At 36.6% G+C, this 19,377-nt stretch overlaps 2 protein-coding genes across 3 annotated transcripts in view; one reads left to right on the forward strand and one right to left on the reverse strand.

The window, feature by feature from the left end:
* SYN3 (synapsin III) overlaps window positions 1–19,377 on the forward strand; it is a 218,293-nt gene that overhangs the window by 58,993 nt on the left and 139,923 nt on the right. Inside the window, exon 6 of the mRNA XM_060776945.2 lies at window positions 429–518. Within this exon, the coding sequence (XP_060632928.2) occupies window positions 429–518 (90 nt within the window). The remainder of the gene's footprint in view (window positions 1–428; window positions 519–19,377) is intronic.
* The window catches only part of TIMP3 (TIMP metallopeptidase inhibitor 3), a 46,568-nt gene continuing 29,649 nt past the window's right edge, over window positions 2,459–19,377 (reverse strand). The window contains exons 2-6 of one of the 2 annotated variants that reach the window (XR_010910052.1): window positions 13,794–13,876; window positions 9,157–9,268; window positions 7,598–7,719; window positions 3,059–6,884; window positions 2,459–2,971 (exon numbers count right to left, since the gene is read on the reverse strand). Coding sequence is in view for 1 of the 2 variants with exons in the window: in XM_060776944.2 (XP_060632927.1) it covers window positions 6,687–6,884; window positions 7,598–7,719; window positions 9,157–9,268; window positions 13,794–13,876 (515 nt within the window). In the remaining variant the exon portion in view is untranslated. Of the gene's footprint in view, window positions 6,885–7,597; window positions 7,720–9,156; window positions 9,269–13,793; window positions 13,877–19,377 lie in introns of both variants that reach the window. The other variant, XM_060776944.2, reaches the window with a different exon arrangement.

Here is a 19,377-nt window from a genome sequence, read left to right on the forward strand (position 1 = left end):
CATGTTCTGTTTCTAGGGTTTTTATGCTCCCATCTTTGAATCTGACTCAAACACATTGGACTTAGCCATTCCATTATGGAACCAAATTTGGTCATCAGTTGGTCCAAATGCATTCTGTAGTTGGAGTAAATTCTGAAACACCCTATTTTCATCATTATTCAGAATTTGGCTAAATCTATTACACTATCCTAGCACTAATTTATTGTATTGTTTTTGCTATTATTGTTACTCATAGAGGTTGGGCATATTAATTTTACCAAAAAATCAAAACTAAGCTTTTTTTAATGTTTCAAGCCTTTGACAACACATTTTAATGTTGTTTATTGATAACATCCCAGTGACATGGTGATAACTTGGTGGGATAGGAATGGTTGTATGAGTTTTTTTCTTGTTTGCAAATTTACATATATCATCTTTTTGTTTTGTAGTTCTCTCAGCTAATTAAGATCTTCAATTCTCTGGGTCCTGAGAAGTTTCCTCTTGTAGAGCAAACATTCTTCCCAAGCCATAAACAGATGGTAAGAACCTTATGTGTGACTGTGTTTGATTGTACTGTGTATGGTAAAAAGGAGTGTGAAAGACAGGTAGCAGAAAAGGAAAAAGATTGGAATAGCTGTATGCATTAAATGTAAAGGAACCCTGCCCAGTATTTCAATTGACAACCTTACTTCACCATTATGATTATCCCAATGTGTTTCTCTGATTCTCCTGAACATTTGTGCCATAAGGTCCAGTCTAGTTTTAGGAATAGTGAGGTAGCTGCTATATGCACAAGGTATTTTTAATGTCATGCAAAGGCAACAAATAATCATTCATCTATTATTTTACAGTCAGGGAAAGGGAAAGGTTCTTATTGAATCTTCTGCATCTGTTGCCAGAATAACTGGGTAGGCCATGAATGACTCCACTTCAGACAATAAACTAGGTTTACTGTCACATTTATCGCTTGTGTTGCATGTGGCACTCATGGTGACATTCAGGAATGGAGTAATTGAAATTCATATTGACTCTAGAAATAAGGCAGGAGGAATGAATGGAAGAATGTAGAGAGCCTTAGAAGATTGACAGGATACAGACACCATGCAACCTACCAATCCTCACCGTTCATATAGCCATACTTTCAAGGTTGCATTATGCTTGGTTGCTATACATGGTTGTACTTAGTATGGTAGTTTTGTTGTGTCAAATGCCCTTTATTACAAAAGTAGTCATGTACATTGGAATATGAGGATGTTCGACATATCAGAGCAAACTGGAAAAATATATGTGTTTACATCCAGACATTGGAATATATTTGATTCATTGATTAGCAAGCTAAGTAAGAGAGGTTTAGGAAAAGTTATTGTGTCTGTTAAAAATCTACATCAGTATTATTCAGTGAATGTTTGTTTTGAAAAATGTGACCCATTGTCTCACTCTCATCACCCACGAACCATATTCATTTTGTGATTTTTCATTCTAACAACAATCTAATGGACTCTAGAATGCTCAATTCTCATAACATCTCAACAATACTTTTAATTATACATCTCTAGGTTAATATTCTCATAGTATAAATTATCTAGAATGTATTAGTTAACTTCTATGTATTTATGAGAGATGTTTGGGATGAACAATAAAATGTTTGGGTGGTTTATTCCCCATTCATTCTGAAGAGCTGTAGACATAAACATTGAGGAATACCCTCTTTCACTATGATCCATGCATTATACACTCTGTATATTTGCAGCATCAGCAACCATTGAAATTTAGAAGTGAGAATGTCAGAAAACAGATCCTATTTCATATGAAGAAGTGGGGATACTGGAGACGGAGGCTATAGCTGTATATATTTTTTCTAGCCCTGAATATAACTCTTCTGTTCCTGGACAAAGCTTTTATTCTATCATTGTGCTGCCTCAGTCTGAGAATTTTAGAGAGGTCGAGATATCCTTCTCTTCCTTTTGTAAACCCTCATGGTTTCCTACGCATCCTCTCCCTTTTCTCTTATTACAGAGAATCAATTAAGGAGAGATAAACAGAACAGCTGCTTAATGTGTTTTGACTGGTAGAGCTAGGGGATATCCAGAAACACCACCTTCTTCCTGCAATGTTCACCCTCGCTTAAGGCTCTCTTTAGTTTTTCCTCCTATAATTCTAAGTGTCTGTTTTTACTGTTGTTAAGGATGAGTGTTGGCTCCAGTTGCATTCTTGCTTGGTCTTCGAAACAAAGAAAATATACTCGGAATGTTGATAAAGGAATTTCTGCTTTTGTTTATACACTTTCTACTTTTCAATTTTGTTTCATTTTTGAAAAAATATACTGATAAATGGCCTTAACATAAATTAAAAAACAAACATAGCATTTTACTTTTCTGGAAGACAATTTTTTTCCTCTGCCTTTACACAAGAATGTAGTACAACAGTAATTTCCAGTTAGATATTCCGTAAACTAAGAACAAAAGAATCGTCACCTATGTGATAGAAATAAACCATTTTATTGTTTTAGAATAAAAGAACACTATAAAAAGTGAACATTATTACTTTAAAAGACAATATACATTCAATGAATATAAAATTTATAAATAACAAAATAAGGAGGAAAACTGTAAACAGTGCTACAAAACTTAGCAAAAAGTACATTCCTTCTGGGGAGGTGATTTCTCCCAGACTAAGTTTTCATCCACTCTCATATTCAATATTGTTAAAGATGTAATGCATAGAAGAACAAAAGACAAATTTACAGCCCCGTTGTATGTCTGCATGGTCAGGACTCTCACTGAAACCAGCAGTACTCCTTAGTAAGTGTACACAGAATTGCAGCTGTATGCTGACTTCCCTCAAAGTAGGCATTTTTACTCTGGCATAATATTGACTTCTTACTTGGGTTTGCGCTTATTTGTATCTTAAAGTCTTTGAAACTGATGGGAAGAAGGCACCAGTTAACTTTGACAGATATGGCTCAGGCCCATATTCCAAGTGCAAATCTGAACTTGGCAACTGCAAAGCTAAAAGCCAGTGTGATAAATATGAGGATTGCACTTGGGTCAGGCCTCTCTGAATTAAGTCCCACTCTTACCATGGCAACTTATAAAATGGGAATGATGGCAAGACTTGTTATGGAAGGGAAGGAAGCAAAGATTAGTGTTTTAATCACATAAAATTATTAGTAATTTTTCTAATTTTAAGTAATGTAACAATTCAGCATCCTCCCCAAAGGAATGTATTTTTTGCTGGGTTCTTCCCCCTCCATTTGACTCCCCATTCAACTGCAAAACAAAATGCAAATGATCCTCTATGAAGGTTTCTTCATCAGCAAGATGAAAAGTTGTCCTCTGCTATTTTTGCTTGCTTAGCTGTGGCAGGCCCTCAAATCATTCATCTTTAGCAATGTAAAATCAAAATCCAAGTATAAAACAGAGCTTTCTCGACTGGATGACTATTGTATTCTGTATTGTATCAACCATTTACATATATTACAATATAACACATACCTTCTTAGAAAATAGAGAGGTTTCCACATAGTCTGCAATACTAAAATGTCTCAGCTATGAGTTTAATATTCTTCTCAGGAAAAATTAGAATGATGTTTTACAGATGCTATTCAGTCACAATAGAAATCAAGTCTTAGCAAAATCAGTGAGCAGTGCTTCCTCTTCTCACTTTTGAAGATTTGAACTCAGGTCCGAATGATCTCTAGAAATTGGAAAAATTGTGCCGAGGCCAGTTTTATGTTCCCCAAACTGTAGCCCAATCATCACATCTGTTGCAATGCTAAACAAGATAGTTCTTTCTCCCCTCACAGCAATTCCTGGTTTACCTAAATTGCTGTGACATCAGCTAGTTTTACTAAATTCACCTTGAAAGAAAAGTGACTTCAGTGGTTCCAATTAAATTTTACATTGTAGGAGACCTAATATACAGACTGTTAGGAGACATGTTTCATACCTATTGACTAGACCATGTGTGACATAGCACAGGTGCAGAGAGGTTTCAAAATGTTCAAACACTCTGGCAAACATTTATATAACAAAGTCATGGTTCTTATCATGGACCTTATGGTAGAAACAATCCTTTACCAGCAAGAGTTTTCTCTATAAAGTATGAAGAGATTGTCTGTGTTTGTTATTCTTTATAGAAATGGCTGTGCTCTCAGAAGTCAGTGGATTAGACTGAATGGGGAAGCAAATGCATCAGGCAAAGCCCAGTTACTTATTTTCAGTAACGGCCCTAAGGGCCTGCACTCCTTTCTGGTGAATTTGTACAAAGTCAGGCACAGGGCTCATATCACTCTTACTACCTTAACCTAGTCCATAAAATTTCTTTTGCCGCTCTCCTTGATCTCCAGAGTTCAGTTCCACAGCCAGAATTACAGTTGAATGCATTTTGTTAGATAGGATGAAATCTTGAGACAATGAAGAGTCTTTGTAAGTTTAAGATGATAAAACTGGGCTAAATCAATCCACAAGCTAGGGCTAAATATAATTTCAGACTGTGGTTTGCACAACTGAATGCTTGCTTGTATTAAAATAACTTCCGAGATAAATGTAGGTGTCATCCAAAAAGTTTCACTTTCTTTAGGATATGCCAAATGTCTATGTCCTGTAATTCCCCATGCCCACCCACAAGTTTCCAATCCTGAATTCCAACTCAGCAGTATCTTTTAGATGTGGGAGTTCGAATTCAAACATTAACCACCCCTTCCCATTAGTATTTATTTATTCATTCCAATGGAGAAGGCTTATATTTATCTGGGTGCTTATATTTATTACAGGGTAAAACCATGTGGAATGAACTGAAGATAGCACTGTAAGACAAATAATAATAAAAAAGAAAAAATAATAACAATAAAAAAGAAAAAATACTTTCACCTCACTCCAGTTAAACAGTTGTCCATCCCATTGGTAACCCTGCTCTTTAACAACATTAATATGTAAAATACTTCTATTTTACAAGATATTTATCTGATACTTTTCCATAATAAAAACAAGCAAATAATGAAGTCCACAGTGAAGATGAGACAGTCAGCTCCTGCATCCTTATTGCCAGAAGATTAAGTGAATCTAAGGACCACAGATGTCCTTATTTATAGCTAGCAGGGAAAGGTATCATAGACTACCAATTTATTTATTTTTAAACTGAGATCTATTGCTTTAGAAAGACATTCAATGGCAGGAGAAGAGGGAAGATATAAATTCTCCATCCATCCAGTTGGCCACTTATTTCTGCCTTCATTCTGTCTACTGGTTCAGGAGAGGAAAAAATGTCCAAGGGGCAAACTCCTCACCTTTCAATACCCACAGGATACCATGAAAAGGCTCCAGTACAATGAACACCACAAATTACTGCCCTATGAAAAGCCTTCCGCTTTTCAGGGTATTACCTAACCATTTAATTTAAGAACACTGGGGGTAATTTCATCACACAAAAAATGTTGAAAGTGGGAAACATGACCATTCTTTGAACAACTGTTTGTATTGGCCCTTATTGTGGTAAAAGGCGAGGAAAGAAGTGCACAGGGAAGGAGAAAACACAGATTATTATCACTACTGTAGGAACCAATGCAGTTCTAACACCTTTAAATTAAAACAAAAATAAAACAGTAATCAGTGACCTGGAATGTGAAGATTGTTGTTTTTAAAATAAAGAATAATTGTTTTTTTATAGTTTGTAGCATGAAACAATTCTGTGTCTTGTCAAAAATAGCTTATGTCAGTACATCTATATACACTTTTGTTCTGTCAAGCAGCGTTTTGGCAGCTGCTTTCTTAGACTAACAACATTACGATTAAGCTTTTGTTCCTTTCTCCCATCCATGCCTTGCCCACAGTCCAGCTACCTTTACATCAAATTTATTTTGTATTGATATATTTGCATCTACTTAAGTGTTTTTAATACAGAAATAGATACTGAAAAGGCAGCTTTGCAGTCACATAAGGACAATGTCTGGAGCTGTTTTGGTTCTAAACTGGTTTGCTCTACATTGGCAATTGGAAAAGGGATTAGCTTCATTAATTAGTGCTGATTTTTAAATGCTGCTATTTATGCCCTATACAAACCCAGAACTGCCATGGAGCTTCAGCATTTGCATTTGGAACGTGACAGACGTTTTGATAGGGTTCTTTTAATTCACACAACAGATGAATTCCCCAAGTGCTCCATCTTACACATACATCGTAATTTTCTTTCTTCATCATTCCGATGACCGTCTTAAATTTGCTCACACTCTTAATCCTAGCTGATTGGATTTTAAAAGTTGTATCTACATAATCCAAGGCTGAATGTGTGAGAAAATAAACTACAAAGGGAGTAGGGAGGGAGGGATTTAATTGTGATACAATAGTCAACTGGGAAATTTTTGAGATTTTTGTTTTCCTACAAAAATATAGATTATATTGCCATATATATAGTGATATATAACTTAGAGCAAATGCTCCCTTATTCATCTGGTGTGCAAATAGATGTTCCCAGACAAACATCTTCCAACCAAAATGGGTGAGAGCAGTTTTTTAAAAAAGTGATTTATAACAAAACAAAACAAAAATCAGTTAAGACGGCATAGATTTTTTTAAAAAGTTCGAAGTGCTAAAATTTGCAAGAAAGAGGCACTAATATCATGGTTGCCATCATGATCTGGTATGAGTTAGTGTCCAAAGAATGCTCAGCCACATGGGAGAGAAAGAACAAGAAAGAAAATGTTTGGGTGTTCAGGGATCTGTGGCATTGATGATGGTTTTATCAGGAGGCGCCCATCCTCTGTACCAGCTGCAATAGCCCTCCTTCTGCTTGATGCAGGCATAGTGCTTGGACTGGTACCCAGGCTGACCGAAGCTGGAGAGCATGTCTGTCCACAGGCACTCATTCTTGGAGGTCACAAAGCAGGGAAGGTAGTAGCAGGGTTTAATCTGTAATTGCATAAAGAAAATAAGTAACAGGAATGGTATAAGAAATATTTGATACATTAAAGCTCTCTAAACCAAGAATTTCCATACCATCCTTTCTGAATTTAGAAAAGTTGCCATCCTGGCTAAACCGCCATAGCTAGAGAAGTATTTCTGCCAAAGTCAAAAGTTAGGCATTGTCTATCATGAAAACATCCTTTTCAGTAGCTAATCTTTTGTTTTCCTCCCTCAGAAACCCATTATCCCTCAGAAAAATATTCTACATATCTCATCCAGGGCTTTATCAATTTTATTATTAGTACATTTGGCCCGCCCATTGTGTTCTATTTCTCTATCATGTTATTTCAAAACTGTTTATTTTATTTGTTATTTCACGTATTTATTTTGATGGTATTTTTGCTTCTTGTATTTTATTTTGCTGTACTGTAATTTTGGGCTTGGCCTCATGTTAGTCGCCCTGAGTCCCCTTTGGGGGAGATGGTGGCAGGGTATAAATAAAGTTGTCTATTATTATTATTACTACTACTACTATTGTTAATCTAAAAGTTTGCTACTTCCCTTGGAACTGCACTTTACTAAATCTGTCAGACCTAAACCTAATGGGAGAAGCCTGTTTGGTGCATACATTCTTCATTTCTTCACTGTTTTAATTTTGTTCTACTTTCTTTTTGGCCATTCTTGAATACCTTTCCCAGAGGAGCCTTAGTAACACATACCTTGCAGCCGCATCCTAGGTGGTAACGATGGTTCAGTCCTTTACGCTGGGAGAGAGTCAGTCTATCCCACTTCTCATTCATGTTACACAGTCCAGTATAAACCTTCCCATCATAAACACGGCCTAGAAAACAAACATACAAATTAGCTATTAAAATGCCATTCAGTTGTTAGGATCATGAACCTACTAATATTTCCAGATTGTGACGGCTTAAAATTTGTTGTCAACTGTGAAAGCCATTTTGGTTCCATGTCGAAGTACAATAGCAATGCCATGGCTATCATTCCAATGAAGTAACCTTGTTCTGATAGTCTTTCCATCCTTATTTTCGTATAGGACTTCTTGTTTCTTTTAAAAGCCACAGAAAAATAAGAAATTTGGGGGGCAGGGGTGAAGATTGTCTTAATTTTCATTTATTTCAGAACTTCAACAATTCCTTTTTTTTTGTGTTCAAACTTCTTCCAACATGCCAATTGTGAATGAAGTTGACTTAGAAAGAGCAAGTTGGAGCAAATTTATTACACTAATTTGCTTCAAGTAGTTTGTATGTAAATACAACTATTACAATAGTATTAAAAGTAACACAATTGTAAAATGTTCATATCTACAAAAAGCTCTTTTTGTTGGCAATTTTTATTTAGTTGTTATATTGGTAAATAACCTTATAAAACATGTTCTTAAGAAACATAGTAGATCAGATATAAAGAAATAGTAGTAGAGTTATTAACAATAAGATCCAAAGCAAATATAAAAGAATTGAAGGAATGACTACACTAATAAACTAATAAGAATCAGTTGACCATTTAAATTAACTAACATCAACAAGCACCAAAGTCATAATCATCGGAGGCCAAAAATAATATGACATTATTTACTGGATTAACATCTTATCACTCTCTCAAAGTTAGGACTCAATACAGTGATGTTAAATACAAGAATATCATTAAAACACAAAATATGATTAACTATTTAAAGTCTATTTTACAACTCACAGTAATATTAGATAAAATAATATCATTAGAACAAGACAAACTATTTAAAGTCTTTTAATATGCACTTTAAAGGTCCAGGGGGGATAGATCTCCCTAAATCTGGCACAAAAAGTCCATTAAAGAGGACCACCAGATAAGCTTAGTTCACAAATTGAGCTATAACTGAAGGCCATCTCCTTTGTGTCTACCCCCAGGGCTTCATATTAAGAGGATATTCATGAAGAAGCCTCCATTCATTATCTTATGAAACATGACTATAACGGAAGCATTATTTTCAACTGAGGTGGGGAATTCATGACAGGAATTTATAGCAATATTTGAAGTCCTAGAGGTCCTCCACATTTGCTTTAGATATTGAGATTTCTCACACAGGTAACTTGGAACACAGCTTTAAAGGAGGGGCAAGTTTAATGCTGACCAAATTTCTGGAATATAGGTGCACTCGCACGAGGCTGCAGCCTGTTTTTTAAAAAAATATATATCTATATATCTACTGTGTGTGTCTGTGTATCTGAAACATGTCTAGCCTAAAAGCAAGATATAACAAAGAATGCTTCTGCTTTTTTACCTGTAATCAGATACTGGTACTTATTGACCTCAAGCTTGACCCCACAAAGACCTTCAGAAGCTTCTGTGTAGATATACTGAACATGTGGCATCTTGTCAAAACCTCTGTACATCTTGAAAGGAGAGGAAAAGGGGAAAGAGAAGCATTTTAATAAGATGTCATACAAGAATAAGAACAATAACAGAAGTCTGGCTTTGGAATTTTTAAGCAAAAAATGGGTCTTATACAGCATCAAGCCCATGTGTATCTACTAACTGGTCATCAATTGTATAGCATAATATTGTTCCTTTAACATTACTGAGCCCCTTCCTCAGTGCCAAACTGACATATGTTTGTAAGCATCAGATCTTTTCAGAGGAGTACAATTCCTAGGAAAGGACTACACAGGCTGTAAACTGTAGATTAGACTTTCTTAAACTCAATTTAAACAAACACTTATATATTGGTGCTTTTATAAAATGAGATTCTGTAAAATAAATAAAGTCTCTTGGAAATTTTTCATCATTGTTCTTTGATCCATTAGAAAACACATATTATCTTCCAACATTTGTTAGTGTGACCTCTTCCTATGCAACCCATACTTTGTCCAATACCCCGGTGGTGCAATGGGTTAAATCCCAAGACTGCAGCAGTTTGAATCCAAGGAAAGCGGGTTGAGCTCCCTCTGTCAGCTCCAGTTCCCCTTATAGAAACATGAGAGAAGCCTCCCACAAGGTTGGTAAAACATCAAACAACCGAAGGGGTGCCTGAGCAACATCCTTGCAGATGGTCAATTCTCTCACACCAGAAGTGACTTGCAGTTTCTCAAGTCACTCCTGACACAGAAAAAAAAACACTTTTGCAGAAGAAAGTCCTTACAGATTGTGATTTCCATCAGGGGCAGAAAACTACCAACAAGGCAATATCATTTTTTAAGAATATCTCTTCTACTACAATCCTATTTGTTAAGAAATTATTGTTAGAGAACAAAGTATTAACAAACAAAGACTGGTGGTGTCTGGCAGGGTAGCAACAGTTTCGGTTGAATCAGGATTTCGATAAGCAAACCCCATTCTTCGGGATTAAGTGGCACTATAAAGGAGAGATCCATGTGCAAATCACATGGCTCATTTCATTTCACAGTGACCTTAAAAACTGATGTCACAGAATAGCAATGTTTTATTCCATCATTCCATGAATTTTAATAAACACCAATTGAGATGTTAACTCCTTTCCCCTTATAATGTTTCCTGTCCTCCACCTGAATATCATATGGAGCAAAAATTTTGTCAGCTGTGTGTGCTAATTTACTAGGCATGCTGGCAGTATCAGTACTCTTGGACACTCCCCAAGAGGCAGGTGGTCTGTACTCTTGGCCCCTCGCCTTTGCATTAGCAAGCAATAACAAAGCGTCATGGACTAACTTTGAAATACGATAGCATTTCACAAAACAAAATCAAATGTTTGTCCAAATCTATTGAAAAGAGTGAAAGCAAAGGGAGAGGGAGAAATACTACTGAATCTCAATCAGATCTACAGGATACCTTTTTGGGTTTTTTTTTTAAAGAAGATTTTATTTCTAGAAAATTTCCTAAAAATCAATGGATGATGCACATTTTCTGAAACTTGTTGGGCTTACAATGGGAAATGTGTCCTCCAAGTGTAGCCATTTTCATCTTGATAGCCCTAAAAATGACAGGAAGGGGAGCCTGGGAAGTTCCCCCATTGCTGCCAATGAACCAGATCTTCCTGGATATTTGAGCTGTCAGATTGAAAAACGGCATTTTGCCCTCCTGAATTTGGGCAGCTCTTGAAAAATTGGATGGGGCGCCCATAAACCGGACACCGAAAATGGAACAGGGTTTACCCGAAATGCACACCTCTATTGGCTACAGAGTGCAACGAGTTTGCTTGTTTGTTTTTAATTAAAAGAACACTCACACTCAGCCTTGTCAAGGGTCTATGTAATATTAAGGGGGGTTATATTTCCAGTATTTCCCAAAGAATGGATGTTTGCAATCAGGATTATGAACTGTGTTCAGTCATACAAGCTGTTTTTTTTTAGCAATCCAAACTGAAGGTTAGGAAGAAATTGAGGACTTGATGAGCAATATTCATCAAGAGTACTTGATGAGTTGTAGACTCCAACATTGACCCTTCCCAAAAGCATACCTGAAAACATTGGCTTTTTTATATATATATATCACTATAAACAGCAGAGTATGTTATACCATGGAGTCACAGGGTGCACTTACTACTTCTGTAAAGTAATTTTCCAAGTGCTGAAAACTTGTGATGCCAAGGCATATAGCTCATTCCTAAGTAGCCTCTTCAAAACTATATTGGTACTGTTTGCCATTGTTCAGATAAGCATAGACATTCATCATAAGTTTTACTTGTTAACTTCCATTAATTAACACAAGTTCTGTATCCAAAGCATTTGAAGGTTTCATTTTGATATGAAAAACCAATGTAGCTACACAACTAAAGAAAGCAAATGACTGTGAGACCTCAAACAAAAAATTCCACTCCAGGGAAGGAAGTGTGTAAAGGCTGGTTTTGGCAGCAACTCTTGTTTTATAATGGCTTACAAAACAGCCTTCACTGCCTAACAGCTTTTATACTTAGCTGGATGATGCTTTATCAAAAGAATTAGTGTTATTGGAATTTACTTTGTCTAATATTTTTCAGACTTCCATAATCAGTGCCAGAATATGTGTTCCATTTTTCCCCTTCTTCTAAAGATATTAGCCAGTCTTATGACTGAGATGTAGCAGCCAAGAAAAATTAACCAGAGCAGATTTTTAGAATTACATAACAAGAGGTCAACTGGCAAAGGAATGTCGCGAGCAACAGGTTTAAGTAAAATCTGCTCATCAGCCAGAAAACACATAAGTAACCACTTAGCAAAGAGGGGAAACAGCTTTTTTTCCCCCCTCTGGAGAGTCAACAGGTCAAATCTAAAGAGGCTCAAAATGTGCATGAATTAGTTGCCCCTACATGATTAGCTTGACGTAGATTTGCCATTCTCTTACTTTAGTTTATACTGGAATAAACAGCAACGTTATTTTATTTAGGAGACTTGCTTGGAATTAAACCTGATAAATACATAAGTCAGAGCACAAGGCTTTTGCATGGTGGTCCAACCCACTACACTTCAATGCACATTACCACCATGTTAATATTGGATGCAGGCAGAATGTTATTCATAGAATTGTGGTACAGTTGAGTCTCACTTATCCGACATAAATGGGTCGGCAGAACGTTGGATAATAAGGAGGGATCAAGGAAAAACCTATTAAACATCAAATTACATTATGATTTTACAAATTAAGCACCAAAACATCACAATGTATTGAAACAGCTGTGGATCCGGGTGGGAGGCAGTCTGTGTTGGATAATACAGAACGTTGAATGAGCAAAGGTTGGACAAGCAAGACTCTACTGTATTTGAAAATGATTTACATTTCTTTCATTTGCTACTACTTGTTCTCCCAGTGACACATGTTAAGAACTTTTGAAAATGTAGATTCTGAAATGACTGCAGTTTTCTGAGCACAAAGCATCTGTTCCACTAACTAGCCTAACCAGCTGGTTCAGTTTGCAGGCTTACAAAGATGGAAAGGGGGATCACAGACTGGGTGGATGCCCCCTTGCCTTTGGGCAGGCAGGCAGAGGTTTGTTCTTAATAATAATAATAATAATAATAATAATAATAATAATCTTATATCTCGACCACCTTCTCTCCCCGAGGGAATTTAGGGTGGTTCACACACAGACACAAAGCAAGCATTCAATGCCTCAAGTGAGTACAAACATATCAAAATGATAAATAATACTCTCCACTAACATGGCTCATTTTTACCAGTGTTTATGGAACCCTTTGATCCCTGAGATGGTCTGGACTGAACTCAATCCTTTCCATGCTTCCACCTTTTTGAAATCGGTGGAAGCTTTTCTCCAAGTGTAAGTAGTAAGATAGTAAAGATGCAATAGAATTAACTGTCCATACCATCTTGTAACCTGTGTCAAAATTTTATTTTAACCTGCTCTCTACTTTTTGTGTACTTTGCTTTTGTTTCTCTTTATACTCTCCTGTCATCCAAAGTTATAAGATTCAGTCCTAAAATAACAAGTCTTCCCACTCTCTATATATTCTGGTTTCTTCTCAAATGGTATACATGTTTTTGCCTTCCGTTTCCATATATAAAAATAATCTTCTGGCCTATATTTTAAAAGTGGTGTCCTGTATTTAGCATTAGGAAAAGAAAGTTTTCTCCCATTTTGAAGTTGCACTTTAGCAAATGTGCATGTGAAAGTTGTTAAATCAAATAAATATTAATTATTAAATAAAAATACACATGAGAACTATACTCCCTAAATCTTTGTTAAAATAAATATGTTAATGTAGGGAATGAGCCACACTTCAAACAAGTCAGAAGACAGATATGAATGGAGTATTGTATGGAAAAAATAAGATTGCTTGCACAGATAAATCACTTTTGGTTTCTTTCACATTCACTGATAAAGTGACCTACCTAACAAATGTATTCACTGGGATAAAAATGTGTTCCACAACACCAAGTTTCATACAATGGCATTTCTACTGAAATATTTGCCTTCTCGGTCTTATTAAGACTGGATATCTCTAAGCATACCTTCATCTGTTTGATAGTGTATCGCATTGTCCCAAAAGGTCCATCTTTCATAAGCTTCTTCCCCACAACTTTGGCTCTGATAACTGTAACAAAAGGAAGAAACATCATGAATAACCCTGATATCAAGTCAATGCCATTTCCTCCTACAGTTCCCAGATCTCAAGGCCTAGCTAGACTTTCTTCAGCACTGCCTTGAAAAGAATCTCTTTGAATGTGGTTTCAGGTTGGGACTTCTGGGTGGACGGCATGGCAGTAGGACGAGCACTCTAAGGGCTTTTTAAAAAATTGTTCCCTTTCTCACCCTCACCTTCTTCACTGTAGCTTCAGTGATTGAAGACATGATACTACATATTTCATTTCTTGCAGGTTACACTATAGTCATAAAAAAGCATTTGATTTTTTTAAGCTTTGCTAAGACAATTGATTTTTTTCTTTTTAAATTCTTGATTTCATTTTATCCTATTTTTTCTCTTCTTCATTGGAACCAGTTACTCCTGGATCTATATCTTCTTCTCCCATCTCTCATCGCCTACCTCCATACAAATCCTCCCCATATTTGTCTTCCTTATCCTGTAATCCATCCTTTCCCTTCTTTCTTTTGTCCTCTTTCTCCTCCCTACAACTTCTCTCCATTCTTTATTCTCCTTTCCTTACTCTCTCTGCTCATCCTGACTAAATAACTTTTTCTTCCCTTTTTGTTTTGTTCCTTCTCACACCTGGTTGCTAAATTTGTCTACTCCCACCTTCCCTATCTTTATCTTTCTCCCTTTCATTCTCATCCTGCACCTGCATCTTCCAACTAGATCAGTGGTTCTCAACCTGTTGGTCCCCAGGTGTTTTGGCCTACAACTCCCAGAAATCCCAGCTAGTTGACCAGCTGTTATGATTTCTGGCCAAAACATCTGGGGACCCGCAGGTTGAGAACCACTGAGCTAGATGCATCACCTGTCTCCATTCCTCTTCAGAGTCTTCAATTTTCTCACCTTTGTATTTACACTCACCCCCACCCCCAATCTGAAAGCATGCCTGGGATACAGCACATTCTCAAAATTTTAAAACCGTTAAATTCAGTAAAGTCAATAGGGGTTTGCTTCTGAATAAATGTGCATGGATAGGTTTGTCATGTTGGTTTCATCAACATGTTCCTCTCCCCTTTAATGGAGGTAGTGCTGGTGGCTGTTAATATTGCTGGTATTGTTGCTTAGGGAATGAGCAAGGATTATAATCAAGTTTCCAGGTTGTCTTTTCAACAGTTATTTGATTTACTCTTGCAAGAGTAGGATAAGAAGGGATTAATAATCCCTTGAATATATATATTTTAAATGCTGTATGATTATACTATTTTGTGGTAGAACTAGGGAACCAAAATTCTAGTAAAAGGATTCAAAGTGGGCTGAAACAGAAAACCCGCAATTGATGTGAATCAGTGTTTGCTTGCTCTTTTTCTTCAAAAAGTATTTTCTACATACACCTTTTACAAGTCCCTATCATAATTAGCTGAGAGAGCAACAAGAGAAACTAAAGTTAATGATATTATAGGATAGGAAGTTGTTGCAGAATATGTTTTTCTGTACACAAACTCAAGGCAAACACAAACCTCTAAGTTCAGAGTCACTACTAGGAAATGGTGAATGGAGCAACTGAAGCAACTGTTCCATTGTTTATTAATTTCAGCAGAAGTGAAATTTTGTTTGAAGTCCCAACTGAACCAGGATATCTGAGGAGTTTTGATCCTTTTTATTCAACAGGACCTTGTAGCATCTTTGATCTCAGAGAAAGAAGCTGGCAGCATAAGCTTTTGTAAACCAAGTCTACTTCATCAAATAAATCTTTATTAAGACTTTTGAGGGGTTTTAACTAATTTTATATTTATTCTGCAAAGAAGAGATATGACATGGCCATAATATAAATGCAGGACTACAGTGTGGTAAGGCAAGATTAGAAGTCTGTGGATTCTTCCACACTGGGGACTTTCCCCACACACTTTTTCATGTCACTACTTCAAGCTTTACTGTCCAAATCCTGCTTTTCTTCGTTCTTTTTTCTTTCTTGACAAAATAATATAGAAACAACAACACCAGTTGAGTGAGAGAAAAACAAACTGATTTCTTCTTATTCTGCCCTTGTTCTAATGCCTTTCTCCTCCCTCATGTTTTTCATTTTCAAACATTCTCTAGAGTTTTAGTACTAAAGCTGTAAGCGCCTTTGCTTGAAGAGATTAACATCATCCTCTCATACTAGTCTACCTGAGAATTATAGTGTTTGAAAATGTCTAACAATGTGCCCTTCTCTTTCCCAATTGTGCATTTTCATCACCAACTGTAACTGGCTATTATATATGTGTGTTGGTGGGAGCAGGAGGAGGGAGGTGTGATCTTTCTGGGAAAAGGAGAGTACTCATATAATACTAAAGCTCTTGTGAGAATTTAACAAAACTAAAAACATTAAAAGGTGCAAGATTTGGAAAGAAAGGGGAGATGGTCACATTCCATCACTTGAGTTCTCAAATTGTAATGGAGGAGACTGAAATTGAATAATTGTTTCCATAGTATACTGTCTTGTTCTTGGATAAACAAGATGTTTTGACAACCTTTCCCAGCTTAGCATTGTCCTGATGTTATCGACTTCCACCTCCCATCAGTTTCATCTGGAATGTGTCCAGAGGAGGGCGACTAAAATGATCAAAGGTCTGGAGAACAAGCCCTATAAGGAGCGACTTAAAGAGCTGGGCATGTTTAGCCTGAAGAAGAGAAGGCTGAGAGGAGACATTATAGCCATGTATAAATATGTGAGAGGAAATCATAGGGAGGAGGGAGCAAGTTTGTTTTCTGCTGCCCTGGAGACTAGGACGTGGAACAATGGCTTCAAACTACAAGAAAGGAGATTCCACCTGAACATTAGGAAGAACTTCCTGACTGTGAGAGCTGTTCAGCAGTGGAACTCTCTGCCCCAGAGTGTGGTGGAAGCTCCTTCTTATTATTTTCAGCAGAACAAAAGTGCTTAAGCTATTTTTTTAAAAGGTCCGCATTCATAAAAGAGGCAGTTTTTTTCTACTTATTGTAGAAAAGGCTTTTGAGCAGAGGCTAGATAGCCATTTGTCAGGGGTGCTTTGAATGTGATTTTCCTGCTTCTTGGCAGGGGGTTGGACTGGATGGCCCACAAGGTCTCTTCCAACTTTATGATTCTATGATTCTATGTCCAATGGTCAATAATATTGGCAACTGTCATCCAAAACAAATGGATGGTGTCAATTTGGGGAACACTAGAAAAGAGTATTGCCTGGATGCCTGGATGATTGGTTAGTCCTCCCATCATTCTGATCTGAACCTCTGTAAATGAACATTAACAAGCACAATTCCACTTTAGTGGAACTGTATAAAACCAGCCTCTTTCCATTCCACTCAGCAAACAAAAAGCAATACTACATTTGATACCCTTGAAATTGTCCAAATCTAAACTCAACATTTAGTCCCCCAAGAAATAGAACTTATATAAGTCTTGACTTCCCAAGGCATGTCTTCACAAGGGATCCATAAAGACCTTAAAAGATATTTAAAGGGAATTCATGATAAAGAAAACAGTAGAACAGCTTGTAGTCTAGTATAATATTTTGGTTTCAGTCGCTGATTTTATTGTGATCTGAAAATAATTGAAGTCATATCAGAATGTGACTTAGGCTTTTAGTAGAGTTTTTCTTAAGACAATATATGTTTATTCAGAAAGTGTGAATTTGAAAACCCATATTCTGTTATTTGGATACGTCTTGGACTTTGTATTCTAAATAGTGCCAGGAGCTGTCATGCCAAAAATGAAAGAAAGGTAGACCAGTTTTCTTACAAATGAAAAGCTGTATTTCTAGGTGTCATTGTATCCGCCCACAATTGCAGGGGCCAAACATATGCAACATGTTTGTATTGGAGGTTTTGTATTCTAGGCGCATTATTATTATTATTATTATTATTATTATTATTATTATTATTGCACTGCTGGGTTGACAGAGATAGCATATTGTAGTCCTAATCAGTACAGAACTGAATATAAGAATTAATATATAACTTGTGATTCCTCATAAAATGATGTATATATAATTCTGCATCATAAACTAAGAGCAACTCAAATGGAATATAAAATACACCAATACAAATAAGTATGTTAAAGACACCCTAATTAATTACGGGTTTTTTTTCTGTTTCTATTCCATTTCTGGATAAGTGACTATGTAAGTCCTGTGGTACAGAGCTATGACATATAACGGAATAGCACTGAACAGTTTTTCAACCAAACAGTAGCTTTATAGATACCACATTGTGAGCAATGTTTGTACTTAAAACACTGAAAAATTCTGAGCGTGTGTAGCCAAGCATGACCAAGTCCAAACTGTGATAATGGTTAAGCTTTCTGCTGCAAGAGTGCAAAGGATCAAGCTTTTAAAGTATATCAGCATGATGCTCAGGGCAATAAGTCAACAAACTTTCTTGAGAATTAGTTGCATGGAAATTACTAGTGCTGCTGAGGTGGCACAGTAGTGGCATATTGCTGCACGAAGGGGGAAAGCTCTTTATGGTAATTCTAATAATGGAGGGTTGGTAATAGTGGAAGTGTTGGTATGGGCTAAAGTGCCACCCTTGCTGGAAAAAGAAAGTTGTGTTAGTGGTGGCCACGCAAGCAAATGGCTTGAAATATCACAGGCAAAGACATTTTAGAAGGAGGCTGTAAATGATTAAAGCTGCAGTCCACAAACCACTTAATCCATCCAGAATAATTCCATAGATGTCACCAGGGCTATTCTTAACTAAGTGGTTACTAGGAAATGACAGCTTTGCAATCACACATGGTAGTTAGGTATCAAAAACACTTTTTAAAAAAAAATCATTTCAGGTTTTTTTTCTATGCTTTAGCAGCCAGCTATGGACATGTTGGCACTGTTCACCTTGCCAAATCCATCACCTACTTTTGTAAATATATCCTGCATCTACAATTAAGTATCCAATGTAGCATTTAGGAATGTGACATTAGTATTTTGCCAGTCATATTTGTAGAAGAATAGACAACACATCTGAGGAATAAGGAAGAATGACCAAAGGACATTTGTCACATAAAACAGTAAGGACATTTGCCTGTGATATTTCAAGCCAATTGCTTCTGTGGCCACAACTTTCCAAATCTGTTCTCAAAATTCCACTTTATATCTCTTACCTTAATATGTTAGGATATATATAGTATAATATTTATAGTTTCATAAGGCTTCTTCAGATACCCATATATTTTCCAACAAGGATGGGAGGGTGTGGTGATATAATGGAACAATACCTGCCACTCATATTCAAGCCACTGCAATTTTTACTGTCCATACTCCTCAGTGGGGCTCAGTGGTACAGTTAGGCTGGACATGGGAACTGAATTCCAGGGTCCTACAACTCTTGCTACCTGGTGGTGCAGTGGGTTAAACCACTGAGCTTGCTGACCGAAAGGTTCAAAAACATGCAAATGTGAGTAGGTACCACTTCAGCGGGAAGGTAACATCATCCCATGCAGTCATGCTGGCCACGTGACCTTGGAGGTGTCTACAGACAACACTGGCTCT

This window comes from Anolis sagrei, chromosome 5 (assembly GCF_037176765.1).
Source record: "Anolis sagrei isolate rAnoSag1 chromosome 5, rAnoSag1.mat, whole genome shotgun sequence".
NCBI lineage: Eukaryota > Metazoa > Chordata > Lepidosauria > Squamata > Dactyloidae > Anolis > Anolis sagrei.